The following is an 18713-nucleotide window of genomic DNA, read 5'->3' as shown; positions in this document are numbered from 1 at the left end:
TGAGCATGTGCAGAGTTGCCACCACAGCTGCAAAAGCCCTAGCTGAATTTGGGACATGAACAGAAGGTGGAGATAAAGAGCAGCAGGATCAACCAGGCTTTTTTTTTACAGAACACAGAAAATGAATCTCATAGTGACTGACTGAGTATGAACAGAATGGAATACACAATTTATTGATAGGTTTTTAAGATGTGGGTTTAGTGACACTTTAAAGATGAAGTCTCACTTCAGTTTGTATGAATGTGTTCACCAGGGAACTACTTTGTTGCATCTTCCTAGGTGCTGTCTAAGGTTAGCTGTGCGGACGGATACGGTATCCCTCACCTCCTATGGCCATCCGACAACACAGATAGCAAGGAGGCTTACCTGAGATGAGCTCCTCACAAGGAATCCGGGGGGGGGGGGGGGGCATGTCTGCTAAAATGTTCCAAGCGATCAAGCAAGAGTTGGACATGAAGAAAAATGCTGTTTATCAAAACTGCCCTGTCCTTGCTTACATCGTATTCAGACAGCCAAGTAGGGATTGTGGGTTACCCTGTCCACCCTATCAGTTAGCCATAGACAGCACCTGGGACCAAGTACTACACGTTCTTCATCCCCTGGGGAACAGAACACATTACAGAATTCAAAGTGGATACGAGTCTGTTGTTAACATTTTTTATATATGCCTCTTATCTTTTCTTCCTTCCCCAGTTTGTGAAGAATGTCAGGATTTTTTCCTCGAAGAATGTAAAAAACACGGTGCCCCAGTTTTCATTCCTGACTCCATCGTTAAATTGGGAACAGAGCACCGAGCTGAACTTACACTTCCACCTTCACTGAGTATCAGAATTTCTGGGATTCCACATGCTGATTTGGGAATTTGGAATGAAGGGGGTATTATCCCGAAAGGAACATATTTTGGACCTTTTGAAGGAATTCCAACTGGTGAAGAAACAGCTTCCTCTAGTGGCTACGCCTGGAGGGTTAGAAGCTTAATTAAGTTACTAAAATCAACTTGTGTTTTTTTGGGGGGTTGTGTCAGTCTAGAGCAGTTATTCTCAACCAGGGTTTTGTGGAACCCTAGAATTCCTCCAGAGGTTGCTAGGGGTTTCCTTGAGCTGTGTCATGTACATTGGTTGGAGGCCGCATTGATCAGAGGTCTTCCCTTGCCGCTCTGGTCCAAGTAGCCTGAATGTGTTAACAGAGGTACAAGGCTCAAAGAAGCATGGATGCTAGTAGCTTTGGTAGCAGGTGACTGCCACAGATAGATACGGTGAGGCAGCAAGGTGCAGTAGCTGGCCGAGGTCAATACCAGGGAGGCAGGCAGCGCAAGGTCCAGTAGTAGGCCGAGGTCAGTACCAGGGAAGCAGGCAGAGCAAGGTCCAGTAGCGGGCCAAGGTCAGTACCAGTGAGGCAGGCAGAGCAAGGTACAGTAGCAGGCCAAGGTCAGTTCCAGGGAGGCAGACAGAGCAAGGTCCAGGAGCAGGCCGAGGTTAGTACCAGGGAGGCAGGCAGAGCGAGGTCCAGTAGCAGGCCAAGGTCAGTACCAGGTAAGCAGGCAGAGCAAGGTTCAGGAGCAGGCCTAGGTCAGTACCAAGTAAGCAGGCAGAGCAAGGTCCAGAAACAGGATGAGATCAGTATCAGGGAAGCAGGCAGAGCACGGTCCAGGAGCAGGCTTAGGTCAGCACCAGGGAGACAGGCATAGCTAGGTCCAGTAGCAGGCAGGGTTATGTCCAGTAGCAGACAGAGGTCAGTGCCAGGGAGGCAAGCAGACCTAGGTCCAGTAGAAGGTCGGAGTCAGTATTAAGGAAGCAGGCAGAGCAAGATCCAGTAGCAGGCAGAGGTCAGTACCAGAGAAGCAGGCAGAGTGAGGTCCAGTAGCAGGCAGAGGTCAGTACCAGAGAAGCAGGCAGAGTGAGGTCCAGTAGCAGGCTGAGGTCAGTACCAGGGAAGCAGACAGAATAGTCAGAGGCAAGCCGAGGATAGTATCCAGAATTCACAGAGCAAGGTCAGGAACAAGCCAGGGTCAGCAATGGACGATCAATAAATAAAAGTAGGAACACGGTCGCAGGAAAACTGAAGAACATCCAGCAATTAACACAAACCAGGATCTCATTTAAATAGTCCACTTGGTGCCAGTGCACATAGATGTGCACGCCTGTGTCAGTGCACTCTGAACATTAGACCAAGCTCATCTGTGTGCTGGTACATGTGCACGAGCCTTAACTGCACTGGAATGAGCATTAGCTGTATTAGTCTCCTGACAGGCTGATTGACCTCCCATTGGGTAGTTCCTGTATAGTTCCATGGCCAGTGCCACTGAAGAACTCATTGGCATTACACAAATGATCTTCATAGCTATCTGTAAGAGTGGCATTTGACCACCACTGTAGGGAGGCTTTCTTCCTACTGGCCTTCAGTGTAAGGGGTATAGCTTATTAAACTTCCATTGGATAGTTCCTGCATAGTTCCAAGGCCACTTGAGGACTCATTGGCCTGACTCAAATTATCTTTTTAGCTATCTCTAAGGGTGGCATATTGACGGCCACTGTAAGGGGAGGGGGGTTCTTACCATTGGCCACCTATGTATGGGGCATTTTTTCCCACTGACCCCTAATAAATTGGTTTTAGATAGGGTTCCATGAGACCTGAAAATTATTTCAAGGGATTCTCTAGGATAAAATGGTTGAGAAAAGCCGGCCTAGAGAGTGTTTAACCTGATAACTCGGATTATATTTAATTTAGATTCTAGACAGTCAGATCAACAGAATCTATAAAGAAGCTTCAACTAAGGGGTAAAAATGTAAGGTGGCAGCAGCCCATAATGCAGGGCGCAGGGGCGCTGCCCCCCTATCAATGCGTCCAGCCCCCACTTGTGTGACAATAGCGAATTAATATTCACTATTGTCTTCCTCGTTCTCCTGGCCAATCAGGAAGCCCGATTGGCCAGGAAGTTTTAGGTGGGGGGGTGTTAGTGTTTGCCGCCCCCCTCAAAAAAAAATATTGAGCACCAGCCGCCACAGGCCAGCAGTATTTCAAGTGTTAATTACTGGCAGGAACTTTTTTCAAAATATATTTATGTCTTCAAAGGGCTGGGAACCTGCTAAGGAGATTCTCACCCAACCCTGCCATGTGTGACTTTCTGTGAGCCATACTGGGAAACTGGGCTGCTAGCTGTCACCAGTGTTCACATTATCCAGGCCTGTTAAGCTAGCATCCTATACAGGACAAGTCTTTAAAGCGGAGCTTCATTCTCCTTCAGAAAAAAATAGAAGTCAGCAGCTACAAATACTGCAGACTTTTAATATTAGGACACTTACCTGTCCAGGGATCCAGCAATGTCCTCACCCGAGCCGATTTTCCATCGGCTCTTGGGTAATGCCGCCACTATTGCTTGTAAGGGAAACCAGCAGTAAAGCCTTGCAGCGAGATCACCCGGAAGCGGGTACCTGTCAAGACCAGGTACCCGCTCCCCCTCCTCCCCAAAAGGTGTCAAATGTGGCACCGGAGGGGGGGGGGTTAGATAAGTGGAGCTTCCACTTTTGGGTGGAGCTCCGCTTTAAAGTTTTAGGAATTTGATAGCAGCCATTTTAACACATTTTTTAAAGCAATACTTTTACTAAATACTTCCTAATATATTATTTTTACATCAACTTAGATTACTCAAGGAAAAGACCACTATGCATACATTGATGCAACAGATGAACACAATTCTAATTGGTTGAGGTGAGTTGTATGCATTAAGGCTTCTTTCTTTCAGTTTTTATTCTGCTTTTACAATGTAAGAAATACCCAAGCGGCAAAGCTCCAGACTTTAACCACTTCAGCCCTGGAAGATTTGGCTGCTCAATGACCAGGTTATTTTTTGCGATTCGGCACTGCGTCGCTTTAACTGACAATTGTGCGGTCGTGCAACGCTGCACCCAAACCCTTTTTTCCCCACAAGTAGAGCTTTCTTTTGGTGGTAATTGATCACCTCTGTGGTTTTTAAATTTTTGCGCTATAAACAATTTTGAAAAAAAAACACAATATTTTGTATTTTTAGCTCTAATAAATATCCCCATTTTTTTTTTTTTTTTTTTTTTTAAAAAACAATTTTTTCTCAGTTTAGGCTGATATGTATTCTTTTACATATTTTTGGTAAAAAAATCACAATAAGCATATATTGATTGGTTTGCGCAAAAGTTATTGCATCTACAAAATAGGAGATAGATTTATAGCATTTTTATTATTATTTTTATTTACTAGTAATGGCGGCGATCTGCGATTTTTATCGGGACTGTGACATTATGGCGGACACATCGGACACTTTTGACACATTTTTGGGACCATTGGCATTTACACAGCGATCAGTGCTATACAGATGCACTGATTACTGTAAAAATGTCACGGGCAGGGAAGGGGTTAACACTAGGGGGCGATCAAGGGGTTAAATGTGTTCCCTGTGTGTGTTTCTAAGGGGAAGGGGACTGACCTAGAGGAAATGACAGATCGTGATTTCTAGCTATTAGGAACTCACGATATGTCTCTCCTCACAGAACAGGGATTTGTGTGTTTACACACACACACACACGTCCCTGTTCTGCCTCTAGTGCCTACGATCGCTCATGGCCGGTGGTCATGGCGACCATCGGCCACGAGCATCAGCACCCCCGCAGTGCAGCGGGCACGCACCTGCTATCCCGCTTAAAGGAGCCGACATATAGCTACGACGGCTCGGGGGATCGTGCCGACCTGCCGCCATATAATGACAGCGGCTGGTCGGCAAGCGGTTAAAGTGTATGTCAAGCCAAAACATTTTTTTTATCTAGTCCATTAAGGGGCTAAGACTGTAGAATTGTTAAACAAAAAAACATGCTCAAATAAAAGGAGCTCCAGACCAAAGGATAAAAGTGTCCCAATTCATCTATTAGTTTGTTCTAACAAACAGACAATGTTTTTCATGGGTCAAAGAGACTCCCCCTTCATCAAGGCTACAATACAACACAATATAATGAAAATGTGACTGATAAAATCATAAGTCTAAAGGCCAGTTCACACCACATGCAGTCCAGTGTGTTTTTTTTCTGCATCAAAAACGCATGGAAAGTAGGTTATATGGTTTCCAATGGCATAGTTCACACCAGTGCGGTCAGTTCCAGAAAGAAAAGTAGAACATGCTGCATTTATCCTGCACTGGACTGTACTGGAACGCGGTACTAAAGGTGCTCCAAATGTAAATTTTGGTACCAAAAATGCAGGATGCACTTGGCCAAAAAACTGAAACCGAAAATGACAAAAAAATTTATATTTATATATATATATATATATATATATATATATATATATATATATATATATATATATATATAATTGTATTATATTCGACTTTTTAATTAATATAATTTGAAATGAATATGAATTTATCGTCGGCCATTATTGGCACTTTTAGAGCAAGAAAAGCTCAAGAAAAATGTATTTCTTTAAATTCTATGTTTGTCTGCACACTGATCCGTTGTGCTTCCATTGTGGTGTTAAAAATAATGCTTGGTGCATTTTTGGCCAGTTATAAAAAAGCGCACAAAAAAAACCATACATACATTCCCAGTTCAAATGCATTGAAAACGCAGCAAGAACACATCATTAATGAACCTGTGTTACGTTTTTTTCATGACCTATGAAAAACACCATAGGTACAATAAATTTTTGACGTCGCTTCCGCCCTGCAGTGGTATGGAGACGGGTGGGGGTCATCTTCCCCTCACTCGTCTCCATGTCCAGCAAGGGAGAAGATCCGATCGCCTCCGCCGCTGCACGACGGCTCCAGTAAGTGTCGGAGGGCACCAGAAGGGGGGGGGGTTGAATCCGCCGCAGAGACCACTATTATCGGAAAGCGGACCGCCGGCCGAAGAAGAGGATAACCGGGGTTATGGCAGCTAGCTGCTGCCATAACAACGATATTCCTCTTCAAAGTTAGGACGTATATCGGCGTGCGGCGGTCCGTAAGTGGTTAATGCACAGATTTCTAAAAAATAGACCTGAGTTCTGTGTCAGTTAGCTACAGAGGCTTATTCTCAAATCCAGAGCCATGGCACAACTTTCGGTGTGCCAGGTCTCTGAAACTTCACTTGATGAGAAACACCCTTTGGGCTGGTATATACTGTATGGGTTTTACTTAGCTTTGCTTTGAAGTCCTGACCACAGTGCCCTGATCTATATTTTGTGGGTTACTCTCAGTCCAGAGCTAATGCCTAGTACAAACAATGAGAAAATTGGATGAAAAATAACGCTTTCAGAGCGATCGTCCGATAATCTGATCGTTAGTACACAGCTTTAGTGACTGCCAAGCCGCCAGCTGTATATTCCACCTTGCCGGCGTGTGACGTCATTGATGAAGCGCAGCGCTTCACGGATCTACTGTGTATGCGCACGCCCTCTAAACTTCCTGCCCGGCGTGCCAGTGGTCTCCAGACAACCTAGAGTGACCAGAGAAGCAGTATGCCAGGAAGATCATGCGGCGCCTCCACGGGGGAGATTTATTTACATCAATTGCTTGAGTTTGGTATATTTAAAATGAATGTAATTTCTGAACGAAAACCACATACACTGTCGAAAAAATTAATTCAGTCGAGAAAAGTCTTCTGTTCTGCTCCTTCAAATTTTCCCATTGTTGTGGTTCGAAAATGAATTAGACTTGACCGCTCTAATGATTAGAAAATCAAACGAACTTTCTTAAAACAAAATTTTTCAAACAAAGATCTATTTGTGTATGGCCAGCATAAGACTAGAAACAAAATAAATAAGATACCGCTTGAATACCCCAATCTGTTATCCCAGCCAACTGGCCACAAAGTTTGCAGGTGCTGGTCGGGTTGAGTTCAGGCTCACCAGACACATTGAGAACTACAACAAAAAGATGCCTGTCCGCAGACTGGCTCGGCATATAGTGAACTCCTTTTAGTAAAGAATGGCTTCAGTTTGGTCTCCCACCCATGGGAGAGCCCCTTCCCATCATGTTTCGCCCAGTAGAGGCTTAATCGTAAAGTGGGCGCCTTTTTGGCTCCTGCTTAAAGTGGTGTTCCGGCCGAAATTATACTTTTTAAATAAAAATACCCCTATAATACACAAGCTTAATGTATTCTAGTAAAGTTAGTCTGTAAACTAAGGTCTGTTTTGTTGTTTATAGCAGTAGTTTGTTATTTTATAAACTTACAGCAGGCCATGGCCATCTTAAGTGTGGGCATCTGAAGCCAGACTGTATTTCTTCTTGGATTTCATCCTTGCAGATCTCGCACATGCTCAGTGCAGCACAAGCAGTGTAATAGGTTTCAGGTCAGGTTTCCATAGCAACGGCAGTTTCAGAGGAAGTTGCGCCCCTTCCCAGAAGCCATTGCAAACAGGAAATGATGCGATGGGCCGCGGCTAGGGAGGAGGAAGTGAAAAATGAATACAGCAGATATACAGTAGGTGCTGAGAATAAAAAAATAAAAAAATATCCAATTTGTTTACAGTGCACAGTTTAGTGAGGGATGCTGAAGAGTTGTAAAAGTGGGTGGAACTCCACTTTAAAGCTCTGTGGGACAAATTCAAGGTGCTGTCTTCACCACTGGAGAATGAGATAAAGTTCTGCCTGCAACAGAGAAGGTCTGTCTATCTAGCGATTTCTCACCAGTCTGGACAATGCCGAAAGTCTCAACATCTCTGTCACTTTACGTTAATGCCTTGGGATCTGGTTCTTACCAACTAGTCTCAAAACTAAGATGGGAGGGTCCCGCACCTACTGTAGGTGCACCTTAGATTCTGTGTGGTGGGCAGAGATCCTGCTACAAGAATTCTCTGCTCGAGACAGAAAATGTCTTGTTGACTTTGTAGAACCTGTCTACTTAGGGTTATGTCCTCCTTCATTGGCAGATCTGCTGTCTCTTGAGGAGGATTCTTCATGTGCCTTTACCTGTTTTGTCTCTGCTAAGATTTCTGTCCCTTGCTCCTTGGCTGCTGATGCTGTGCTGGATCATTAGCTTTTCTAGACTTAAAGCTCGCAGTCAGAAAAGTGGTTGTAAACCCTTATATATACCCAGTGAAGTGACTGGTTTAGGTAATACACAGAGATTAAACAAATCCTCCTACAAAAGTTGTGCCTGTTTATCTTCAGTCTTCTTTTCTCTACATCTGTTCAAAGTGCTGCATTTATAAGCTTGTCTGAGAGTTCAGAAAAAAGAGGACGGGGAGCTGAAGTCTCACTCTGCAGAGCTCAGGGAGGAGAGCTCTGACAGCTGATTGGAGGGACACACCCCCCTCCACAGAGCTCAAAGGAACAGAGCTGAGGTCTTCCATCTGCTGGAGCTCCCTCCCCTGTCACCATTTTTCTCTTGGTGTCAGGAAAACTTGTCAGAAGTGACTCATGCTGATAGCAGAGGAATAAAAGAGAAGACAGAGCTGACACTTAGCACTCTTAAATAAGACAGAGACAGCTGTACACACAGGCTGAAAGTCAGCCGGTTTCTGCTAAACTGGGGGATTTGAGTGGATTTTCAGCTTGGTGGTTTTTCAGCAGAATTCTCCTGCGAAGCTTGGTGTGCTCGGGTGATGTTATAACTTTATTCTCAGTTCTGTCTGGTGATATCTATCCCACTAGTCTGAAAATAAAGTGCCAACATCTATCCTGCATACCCTTGTGTCCCATGCACCCTCTTTCTTCAGTTACATTGACTGCGTGGGATCAAACCCATGTGTTCTTTGGGGTATCAAAAGTCAATTCACACCTCTTGTGTCCTGTCGTGCAGTTGGTGACACAGGGTTTCCCTGGTAAGTCTTGCCTAGTGAGAGTGGTTGTCAGTTCAAATAACCCTTTAGTTATGGAGTTCTCCTGGAGGGTCAGGAATGGAAGGGCCCTTCCATGTAGACCGGCTGGTCTTTATCACCTAGACCTATGCAATCCTAGATTCCTTCTTCGGGCCTGTTTTTTAGGGGTTGGTACCCTTTTTTCTCCTGACCAAAGCATATTTTGGGTCATCTCCTATTACCCTTGGGAATTAGCTATAATTCACCTGTTTTTAAGATTTTTGGTTGATCACCTTCTCGTTAGTTCAGCATTGGTGCCCTTTCCTTATGGATTCCTCTAATTGTTTTGGCATGTTTTTCTACAGAACTCAGCCTCACATTCACATTCAGGTGTGAGTCCTTCAGACAGCTTCTGGGCTGCAAGCAGTCCCCAGTTCTCTGGGCCTGTTAGCGTGGTTGCTGTGTTGTGCACCATTCAGTTGGACTACATTTGTACATTCCAACATAGGGAGGTAGACATGCTGACGTCATTGCGATGTATCGTGTGTTAGTGGACGGGTGTCTGCGAGCCGGCCGGCATTCCTTATGAGCATTTTTAACTTCTGTTAGTTGTAAGTGCAATACTTTTTTTTCTACAATAAATTATTTTATATGGATTCACACTATGGAGAGTTTCTCTTTATTTCCCTGTAATGCGGATCGCTGGTCCATCCTTTGAGCCCCAGTCCTCTGGTATGTCCTCACTTCCATCAAGTGATCCACTGCTGGTGTTGGTCTGATGTCAGGATATCGATCCTAGTTTACAGGCTTGCTATCGCTTGCCCTCTGGTAAGCGTGCATTTTTTATGGTGGAGGTTCACTATCGCTGGCGTTTTTCATTTTTTGCACAAAAGGATTATCTCATCAAGATTCACTTCACTGAATGTCATTTTTCACAGGACTACCTTTGATGGTATCGCCTTTCATTTGGGGATTTATCACTTTATCCTACATCTTATAGACTGTCATATTATGTTTATTTAGATATCCACATTTAACTGTTAGCGCAGCCTCCTTTTTCTTTTTTTCCCATGTATTGTGTTTGTATATATCATACAAAATTGAGCTGCAGCTTTTTTATTTTTGGTTTATTTGTTTAGATGTAGTTTTAGTGTGGTATTTCATCTTTTTTCATACATTCCAACAGTATCTGATTTCCTGTGCCCCTTCATGGATGGAGAAACAAAATTGGAATTTTGTACTACCAGCAAAATCCTTTTCTTGGAGTCTATTGAGGGGCTCGGTACTGCTTGCTACAAAATAAGGCATGCTGAGTAGAGGAGTTATCTTGGAGCTGACCTAAAAAATTTTTGTTTGCCAGTGTGCAACCCTTCTGTAGGTGGCAGCATAACCTGACATTATCAGAATTCCTGTGCCCTTCAATTAAAGGGGTTGTAAAGTCATAAGTTTTTTTATCTTTATGCATTAAGATAAAAAGCCTTCTGTGTGCAGCAGCCACCCCAACACCCCCAATACTTACCTGAGCCCCATCTCTCTCCAGCGATGTACATGAGTGTCTTGGCCGTCCGAGACTCTCTCTCCTGATTGGTTCCCGATGCTGTCATTCAAAGTCAGTCAGCCAATCAGGAGGGAGATCAATAGCCATTTAGATCTGACAAAAAAGCGGATGCTTTGAAACGTTATCTCCATGTTCTGACGTCACTTCCGATGCGTCTCCGAGTGTGCTCCATACTGGTTACGAGACAGATGTCCAGGCCGGTTGTTCCTCTCCTCTCGTGTTAATATCTACACACCACCATCCACCGGAGACCCGCTGAGTGACCACAGTTTTATACTGTTATATGCCTATTGATCTTTATATATGTGTGAGTAGCCATTTGGCTGATTTTAATTAAATATACCATTCGTTGTATCTTCTGCTGCACTTAGTTTTAGCCGCACCTTGCTTTTCTCCCACTGGGATCAAACAGAAACATTGTGAATAAACAAGCCAAAGGTCGGTAACAAGTGGTTGCAGGTTGGGATGAAGTAGAAACATAGTCAAGAAACAAGCCATAAGTTGAGGCAGCAGGAGAGACAAAAGCAAGATATTGGCTGGAACGAGCATAATAATCTGGCAAACAGGAAGTGCAAAGGCATGGTTTAAATAGGAAGTTCATAAAACTTTGAGGATCAAAGAGTTCAAGGTTCAAGACAACCCCAGTTCAAGGCAGAATCATTTAAGGGAATGGCCAGAGAGCTGTCCAGCATTCCAGGTAGCTCATCAAGATGAAACATCACCAGACACAGCAGAGGTTGCAGGTTCAGACCCAGGCCCAGACAGGTTCCTGGAATTGTCTCATTGACATGTTATATTTATTAACACAATTTATTTTTAACTTTTAGATTTAAAAAAAAGAGGGCTGAGAGGAGAGTTTGGGACTTTGTATGAGGCAATGAGTGGGTAGGTTCATCTGCCTCCATCCCTAGTCATGTATTAAAAACAAAAGGAGGGCGTAGTGGGACGTTGCATGAAGCATAACTGCAGGATAAGTATGCAAGGACATGTTGCCGATTCCTCATCCATATACAAAAATTCAAGGTAAATAATGTAACATTGGTAGCGAAGGTGCAAAATTGGAAATGTATCGTATCACAGATTGGTACTGTGGATACACAAAAAGTATGCTTGTGCCACGTCCTACAACTATTATTTAGACTCAAAAAGCAAAAAAGAGGGACTTTGAACTTTTTAGGCACGACTACAAAAAGTATCTATAACAAGGTTATTTTATTGAAAATTACATACAAAAAGGACATTGATTAAAAACCACAAATCATATGTATATAATAAAGCAATAGCTATACAACACCATCTAAATGCACAGTTCTTCGGACATGAGGATGAACATCCCAAATAGCAACCGGTCTGAGAAGATGGCTGGATAGCAGATCCGCAATCGATTAATTCATGTCATGTACTGTAGATATTCAATGCTCAACATGTTTCGCGTGTCTTCACGCTTCTTCAAGAGCGGAAAAATATATTGTGGCTATCAAGATACATAACATGTAATTAGTATATAAAACCCTAGAAACGAAGGTATCGACTTTATGTCTTAAATTTTATATATATATATATATATATATATATATATATATATATATATATATATATATAAATACACATATCACAACATAATCCACAATATTGCTAGACATATTGATATGAAGTACATTGTTTAGAGATAAATAATCTTAAATTGATTGAAGAATAAAACATTGTGAATAAAATGCATAATCCTGGAGAATCTCAAACACATGCTTGCAAATTGTAGCATATAACGGCTCTACGCGTTTTAGATTTAGCAGGAATTTTGTAGGTTTTTTTTATTAATTTGTGTCCTCTAATAAATATAATGTATGTATTGTTAGTGAAAAAGTAATTTACAATGAGTATAAAATGTATCTTTACTAGGGTAGGGTTAGAACAACTGTCAGATTTCTACTTCTTTCTGTGGTCACTGTTGCAGACATTCCCCTCACCTCCTTTCTGGTGAAATCATTGTCAGCTGGACAGGAAATTAGTGAAAATCTCTCAAATGAAGACCCAGATAGCAAGCAGTAAATAAATACCTAACAGCTTCTCCACTTTATTTAGGACCAGAAAAATAAAAAAGGTTGGCTTGACATACGCTTAAAAAAATGGATTTGCTTACTTTATGCACAAATTTCCGCAAACATGGAGATCACAAACCAAACCCTGGAATATAACTGCTGATACATATTGGTAGGCTTTTGCCTATTAGACTTGGAGTTGTCTGAACTCCCAAGCTTTTTCTTCAGTGTTACTGTAGTCTAGTGTCATAACACTTTACAGACATGCACAAGTCACTGTAGGCTGATATGGAAACAATATCCTTCCCATTTGCTTCATCACTCAACAAAATTAGAGATTTAGGAGAGTATTTATAAAAAAATTTACATAGCAATTCACCCTGTGAAAGTACATGTACAACATTCATTTGGTTCAAATATGGCGAAAATTAATGTTATTGAGCTCTTTCCTGTCATGTTTTTATTGATTTAAAAAAAAAAAGTATATTGCCATTAGATGGCGCTGAGTATCATAGTTCCTATGATGATTGTGTCAAGATCTACATTTCCAGCTCCCCGTATTATCCATGGAGTTCATTAACTTCTTTGAAACCTTCTGTTTGAACGGTTGTAATCTTCAACTGTATGCTAACTGCTTTTTGTTTGAAACCATTTTTAATCATGTTCTTTTCTTAATACATTTTTATTTAATTATAATTTTGGCCTAATCCTTGGGTACGGAGATAGTCCTATTCTTTCCATTATACCGGGGGCATGCTTGGGGCAGCCCTAAGTATCCCGTTCTATATCCTATCATTAGGGATGGTGGTACCCGCCCCTACCTTTAGACTGATCTGATTGAGGCAACCCTTTCTACTCTATATTTCCTATGATACTTAATGCCATCTAGTGGCCAAATTATAAATGTGGCGCTACATAAGCACTGCAGAACAGCTGACTTGTTACTTGTGCTGCTTCAATTTCAGAATCTGAACTTTGCTATAGAGGGGCATGGAAAAGGTTGACTCCAAGTCACACCATACTATTTATCATCATATCATACTGTACATGTTTTTTAGGACATGATTTTTCAGTTTCATTTATGCCCTCATTTTTAAAGGTATGTGAATTGTGCCAGATATGAAGAAGAGCAAAATCTTATTGCATTCCAGTACCACCAGAAAATCTACTATCGATCTTGCAGAGATATCTTGCCGCACACTGAACTGCTTGTTTGGTATGGGGAGGAATATGGAAAAGAGCTTGGCATTCGATGGGACACACTGTGGAAACATAAAGCATCTTCTAAAGGTAAGACATGCTGCTGGTTTTTAATATCTTTACAGGAACTGACTCTGTAAAGGTGGCAGTCTCCATTGAACTTGAGTGGTAAACGAATACGTGCCTCAGCAACATCTCAGGAACATATGTCCAGCAGTCGTCTCTGCCAAGTATGGATATCCTTCTGTTGTTCTTTTACCACACTTTCCAGTTTGAAAATGTTTTCAGGAATTTGCTGTCTACAAGGATCCACAGCATTTGCTATAGCAGCCTCCATATTTGGGCCAGATTATTCTGTCATGGTCAGGGGTCAGGCTCGGAGACCAGAAGCTATAGCAGTAGAGATTCTTCCACTGACCAACATGATGTTCTTTATAATTGTAAATAACTGCTTCCTGTAAATAGGTTTGGTGGCCAATATGAATGAATCTATGCACTCTACAAAGCACTAAATAATATTTAAATGTTTGTTATAAAAATTACCTTTGAGAGGTGAAGATCTACTTAAACAACAAGAAGATCAAAGATTACCAAGGTGATGCTTTCTGACACGAAGAAAGGCTGACTAGCCTCAATTCTGGCCTGGCTGACTTGTTTGAGTTCTGGTTTGGCTGACTGGTTTACAATCTATTCTGGTTGTCTGGGCTGAGTTCAGCTCTTACTGACAGATTTTGGCACTGTCCTGGCTGACCAGTTTTAGTTCTGGCCTGGTTGACTGGTTTGAATTCTGGCCTGGTCGGCTGAATTGAGTTCTGGCCTGACTGGTTTGAGTTATGGCCTGACTGACTGGTTTAAGTTCTGACCTGATGGACTGGTTTGATTTCTGTCCTGATTGACTGATTTGACTTCTGACCCGATGGACTGTTTTTACTTCTGACCTGATGACTGGTATAAGGTCTGACATAATGACTGGTTTGAGTTCTGACCTGGTTGGCTGAGTCGATTTCTGGCCTAGTTGGCTGAGTTGATTTCTGGCCCGATGGACTGCTTTGAGTTCTGGCCTGGTTGACTGTTTGAGTTCTGGCCTGGTTGGCTGAGTTGAATTCTGGCCTGGTAGACTAGTTTGAGTTCTGGCCTGGTAGACTTGTTTGAGTTCTGGCCTGGTTGTCTGGTTGAGTCCTTGCCTGGTTGGCTGAGTTGAGTTTGGCCTGACGGACTGGTTCCACTTCTGACTTGACGGACTGGTTTGAGATCTGGCCTGGTTGGCTGAGTTAAGTTCTGGCCTGGTGGACTGGTTTAGGTTCTTACCTGACAGACTCATTTGAGCTCTGACCTGACAGCCTTTTTTATGTTCTGGCCTGGTTGGCTGAGTTGAATTCTGGCCTGGTAGACTAGTTTGAGTTCTGGCCTGGTAGACTTGTTTGAGTTCTGGCCTGGTTGTCTGGTTGAGTCCTTGCCTGGTTGGCTGAGTTGAGTTTGGCCTGACGGACTGGTTCCACTTCTGACTTGACGGACTGGTTTGAGATCTGGCCTGGTTGGCTGAGTTATGTTCTGGCCTGGTGGACTGGTTTAGGTTCATACCTGACAGACTCATTTGAGCTCTTACCTGACAGCCTTTTTTATGTTCTGGTCTGGTTGGCTGAGTTAAGTTCTGACCTAATGGACTGGTTTAAGTTCTTACCTGACAGACTGATTTGAGTTCTGACCTGACAGACTTGTTTGTGTTCTGGCCTGGTTGGCTGAGTTGAGTTCTGGCCTGACGGACTGGTTTAAGTTCTTACCTGACAGACTGGGACTGATTTGAGATCTATCCTGGTTGGTTGGCTTGAGTTCTGGCCGGGCTTACTGGCTAACATAAAATATCAGAAAGGTCCTAATTGTCTAACTTTTGCAAAGGCTCTATCTCTTAGGACTACATTTTACTGGGAGCTAACTGAGTTTTTTTTTTTTTTTGTTTTAGTACAAAGACAGACAGCAGACATCCACCCTTCTCAGTGGTGCGAAATAGCTTTTAGTAATGAAGACTCTCTAAGCAAGCACCTTCAGTCAAAGCGCTCTGTACCTGTGAGAGGTTCTGGAATAGAACAGCGGCCCTGTATAGCAAAACCTACAGAAAATCACACCTCGTCTGCTCTTCCAGAAGAATCAGTAGGCAATCCCTCTGCACTACGGAACATTTCAAGGAAGGAAAACCATAAGAGAAATCAAGTCTATAAAGACAAATTAGCCACAAATAACTTAAGGTCACGTAGAGATGGTTTAGCACAAAAGCCACAATACAAACCTACTGAGAGGTTTTCTGGAGATAGTTCAGGTCACACAGAAGACGAAACCAGACGAGGGCTACAGGTACAGCTGGCAACGGGTGGACCACAGCTATGCAAAAAGTGTGGAAAAAACGTCAGTGTCTCAGCAAGTCTAAAGGGACATCAAGTGTTAGTTTCAGAGGAAAGGGCTTCTCTGTGTAAGGAGTGTGATAAGTACTTTGTAGGGGATGTAAAGACACGCAATGGGGCTCAAGCAGAGGAGAGATCCTTCAAATCTGTAGAGTACAGAAAAGTATTTTCACCATTAAGACACAAAAAATCACATCAAATGACTCATTTAGTGGAGAGGCCATATAAATGTAAGGTGTGCGGGAAGAGCTTCTCCCATATAGGACATCTGAATAGTCACCACAGGACTCACACAGGGGAGAGGCCATATAAATGTAAGGTGTGCGGGAAGAGCTTCTCCCATATAGGACATCTGAATAGTCACCACGGGACTCACACAGGGGAGAGGCCATATAAATGTAAAAAGTGTGGGCAGAGCTTCTCTATATTAATAAATCTGACGAGACATCACCCGACTCACCCAAAGGAGAGGCCATATAAATGTAAAAAGTGTGGGAAAAGCTTCTCCCGAGTAGCAAATCTGAATATTCATGACAGGACTCACACAGGGAACAAGACCTATAAATGTAAAAAGTGCGAGAAAAGCTTCTCTCAAATGGGGAAACTGAATATTCATGACAGGACTCACACAGGGGAGAGGCCTTATACATGTAAGGAGTGCGGGAAGAGCTTCTCTATATTAGCAAATCTGACGAGACATCACCTGACTCACCCAAAGGAGAGGCCATTTATATGTAAAAAGTGTGGGAAAAGCTTCTCCCGAGTAGGAAATCTAAATATTCACGACAGGACTCACACAGGGGAGAGGCCTTATACATGTAAGGCGTGCGGGAAGAGTTTCTCTCAACTAGGGCACCTAAAAAGACATCAGAGTACCCACACAGGTGACAAACCATATAAATGTAAAAAGTGCGGGAAAAGCTTCTCCCAAGTACAACATCTGAATATTCATGACAGGACTCACACAGGGAAGAAGCCCTTAAAATGTAAAACGTGCGAGAAAAGCTTCTCTCAAGTGGGGAAACTGAATATTCATGACAGGACTCACACAGGGGAGAGGCCTTATACATGTAAGGAGTGCGGGAAGAGCTTCTCTATATTAGCAAATCTGACGAGACATCACCTGACTCAGCCAAAGGAGAGGCCATATATATGTAAAAAGTGTGGGAAAAGCTTCTCCCGAGTAGGAAGTCTGAATATTCATGACAGGACTCACACAGGGGAGAGGCCTTATACATGTAAGGCGTGCGGGAAGAGTTTCTCTCAACTAGGGCACCTAAAAAGACATCAGCGTACCCACACAGGTGACAAACCATATAAATGTAAAACGTGCGGGAAAAGCTTCTCCCAAGTACAACATCTGAATATTCATGACAGAACTCACAAGAAGCCCTACAAATGTAAAAAGTGTGAGAAAAGCTTCTCTCAAGTGGGAAAACTGAATATTCATGACAGGACTCACACAGGGAACAAGTCCTATAAATGTAAAATGTGCGAGAAAAGCTTCTCTCAAGTGGGAAAACTGAAGATTCATGACAGGACTCACACAGGGGAGAGGCCTTATACATGTAAGGAGTGCAGTAAGAGCTTCCCGCAAGTAGAGAGTCAGAACATTCATCGCAGGACTCACACAGGGGAGAAGCCCTACAAATGTAAAAAGTGTGGGAAAAGTTTCTCTCGAGTGGGGCACCTGCATATTCATGACAGGACTCACACAGGGGAGAGGCCTTATACATGTAAGGAGTGCGGGAAGAGCTTCTCTCAATTAGGGCACCTAAAAAGACATCAGAGCACTCATACAGGAGAGACACCATATAAATATAAGGAGCGCAGTAAGAGCTTCCCGCAAGTAGGGAGTCAGAACATTCATCGCAGGACTCACACAGGGGAGAAGCCCTACAAATGTAAAAAGTGTGGGAAAAGTTTCTCCCGAGTGGGGCACCTGCATTCTCATGACAGGACTCACACAGGGGAGAAGCCTTATACATGTAAGGAGTGCGGGAAGAGTTTCTCTCAAGTATGGAATCTAAAAAGGCATCACAGTATTCACACAGGGAAGATGTCATATAAATGTAAGGAGTGCGGAAATAGCTTTTCACAATTAGGGCACCTCAAGCTACATCAGCAGACTCACATGGAGGACAAACCCTGTAAATGTACGGAGTGCGGGAAGAGCTACTCTCAATTATGTCACCTAAAGAGACATCAAAGCACGCACACGGGGAAGGAGGCTAAATGTAAAAATGTGGGAAGAGCTTCTCTCAAGTAGGTAACCTTAAAAGACATCACAATATTCACTAGAGCTGCACGATTAATCAGTAGGAATCAAGATCGCAATTTTTTTTCCACCCACGCGATCTTAACAAAGCATTTACCCGATTCTATGCAGAGTTCTCTGCTCAAACGACAGCTGTCCAAAAAAAAAGAAAACAGGCAGTCTGCCAAGTTTCAAAACATTCCTCAGCTGCTGAGCTAACTATAAACATTGTAACATTTTGTTCTTTAAAGAGCTTTTTACAGTTAGGGAACCTAAACTCACCTCACAAGGCTCACACTATCCTTACAGAGGACCTACACTGAGATCCATATTCTTATTTTGTTTTGTTCAGTTCGTACACCATGTTATTAGATTTTTGAGTATAGCCTGACATATTATTGGATCATTTACAATATGAAGGTACCATCATCCAAGCTGACATATAGAAATAAGGGAGGTGGGGATGTGAGGGCAGTTGCTGAGGTTGACCAATACACATAACCACCTGAGAAAATTAAATG

The 18713-nt window shown here is 42.8% G+C and overlaps 1 protein-coding gene across 1 annotated transcript in view; it reads left to right on the top strand.

Moving 5' to 3' along the window:
* The window catches only part of LOC141109831 (uncharacterized), a 38588-nt gene that overhangs the window by 8493 nt on the left and 11382 nt on the right, over positions 1 to 18713 (top strand). The window contains exons 3-6 of the mRNA XM_073601094.1: positions 694 to 965; positions 3641 to 3708; positions 13439 to 13629; positions 15548 to 18124. Coding sequence (XP_073457195.1) covers positions 694 to 965; positions 3641 to 3708; positions 13439 to 13629; positions 15548 to 18124 — 3108 coding nt within the window. The remainder of the gene's footprint in view (positions 1 to 693; positions 966 to 3640; positions 3709 to 13438; positions 13630 to 15547; positions 18125 to 18713) is intronic.

This window comes from Aquarana catesbeiana, linkage group LG10, assembly GCF_042186555.1.
Source record: "Aquarana catesbeiana isolate 2022-GZ linkage group LG10, ASM4218655v1, whole genome shotgun sequence".
Taxonomy (NCBI): domain Eukaryota; kingdom Metazoa; phylum Chordata; class Amphibia; order Anura; family Ranidae; genus Aquarana; species Aquarana catesbeiana.
This window is presented reverse-complemented; position numbering and strand designations above follow the sequence as displayed.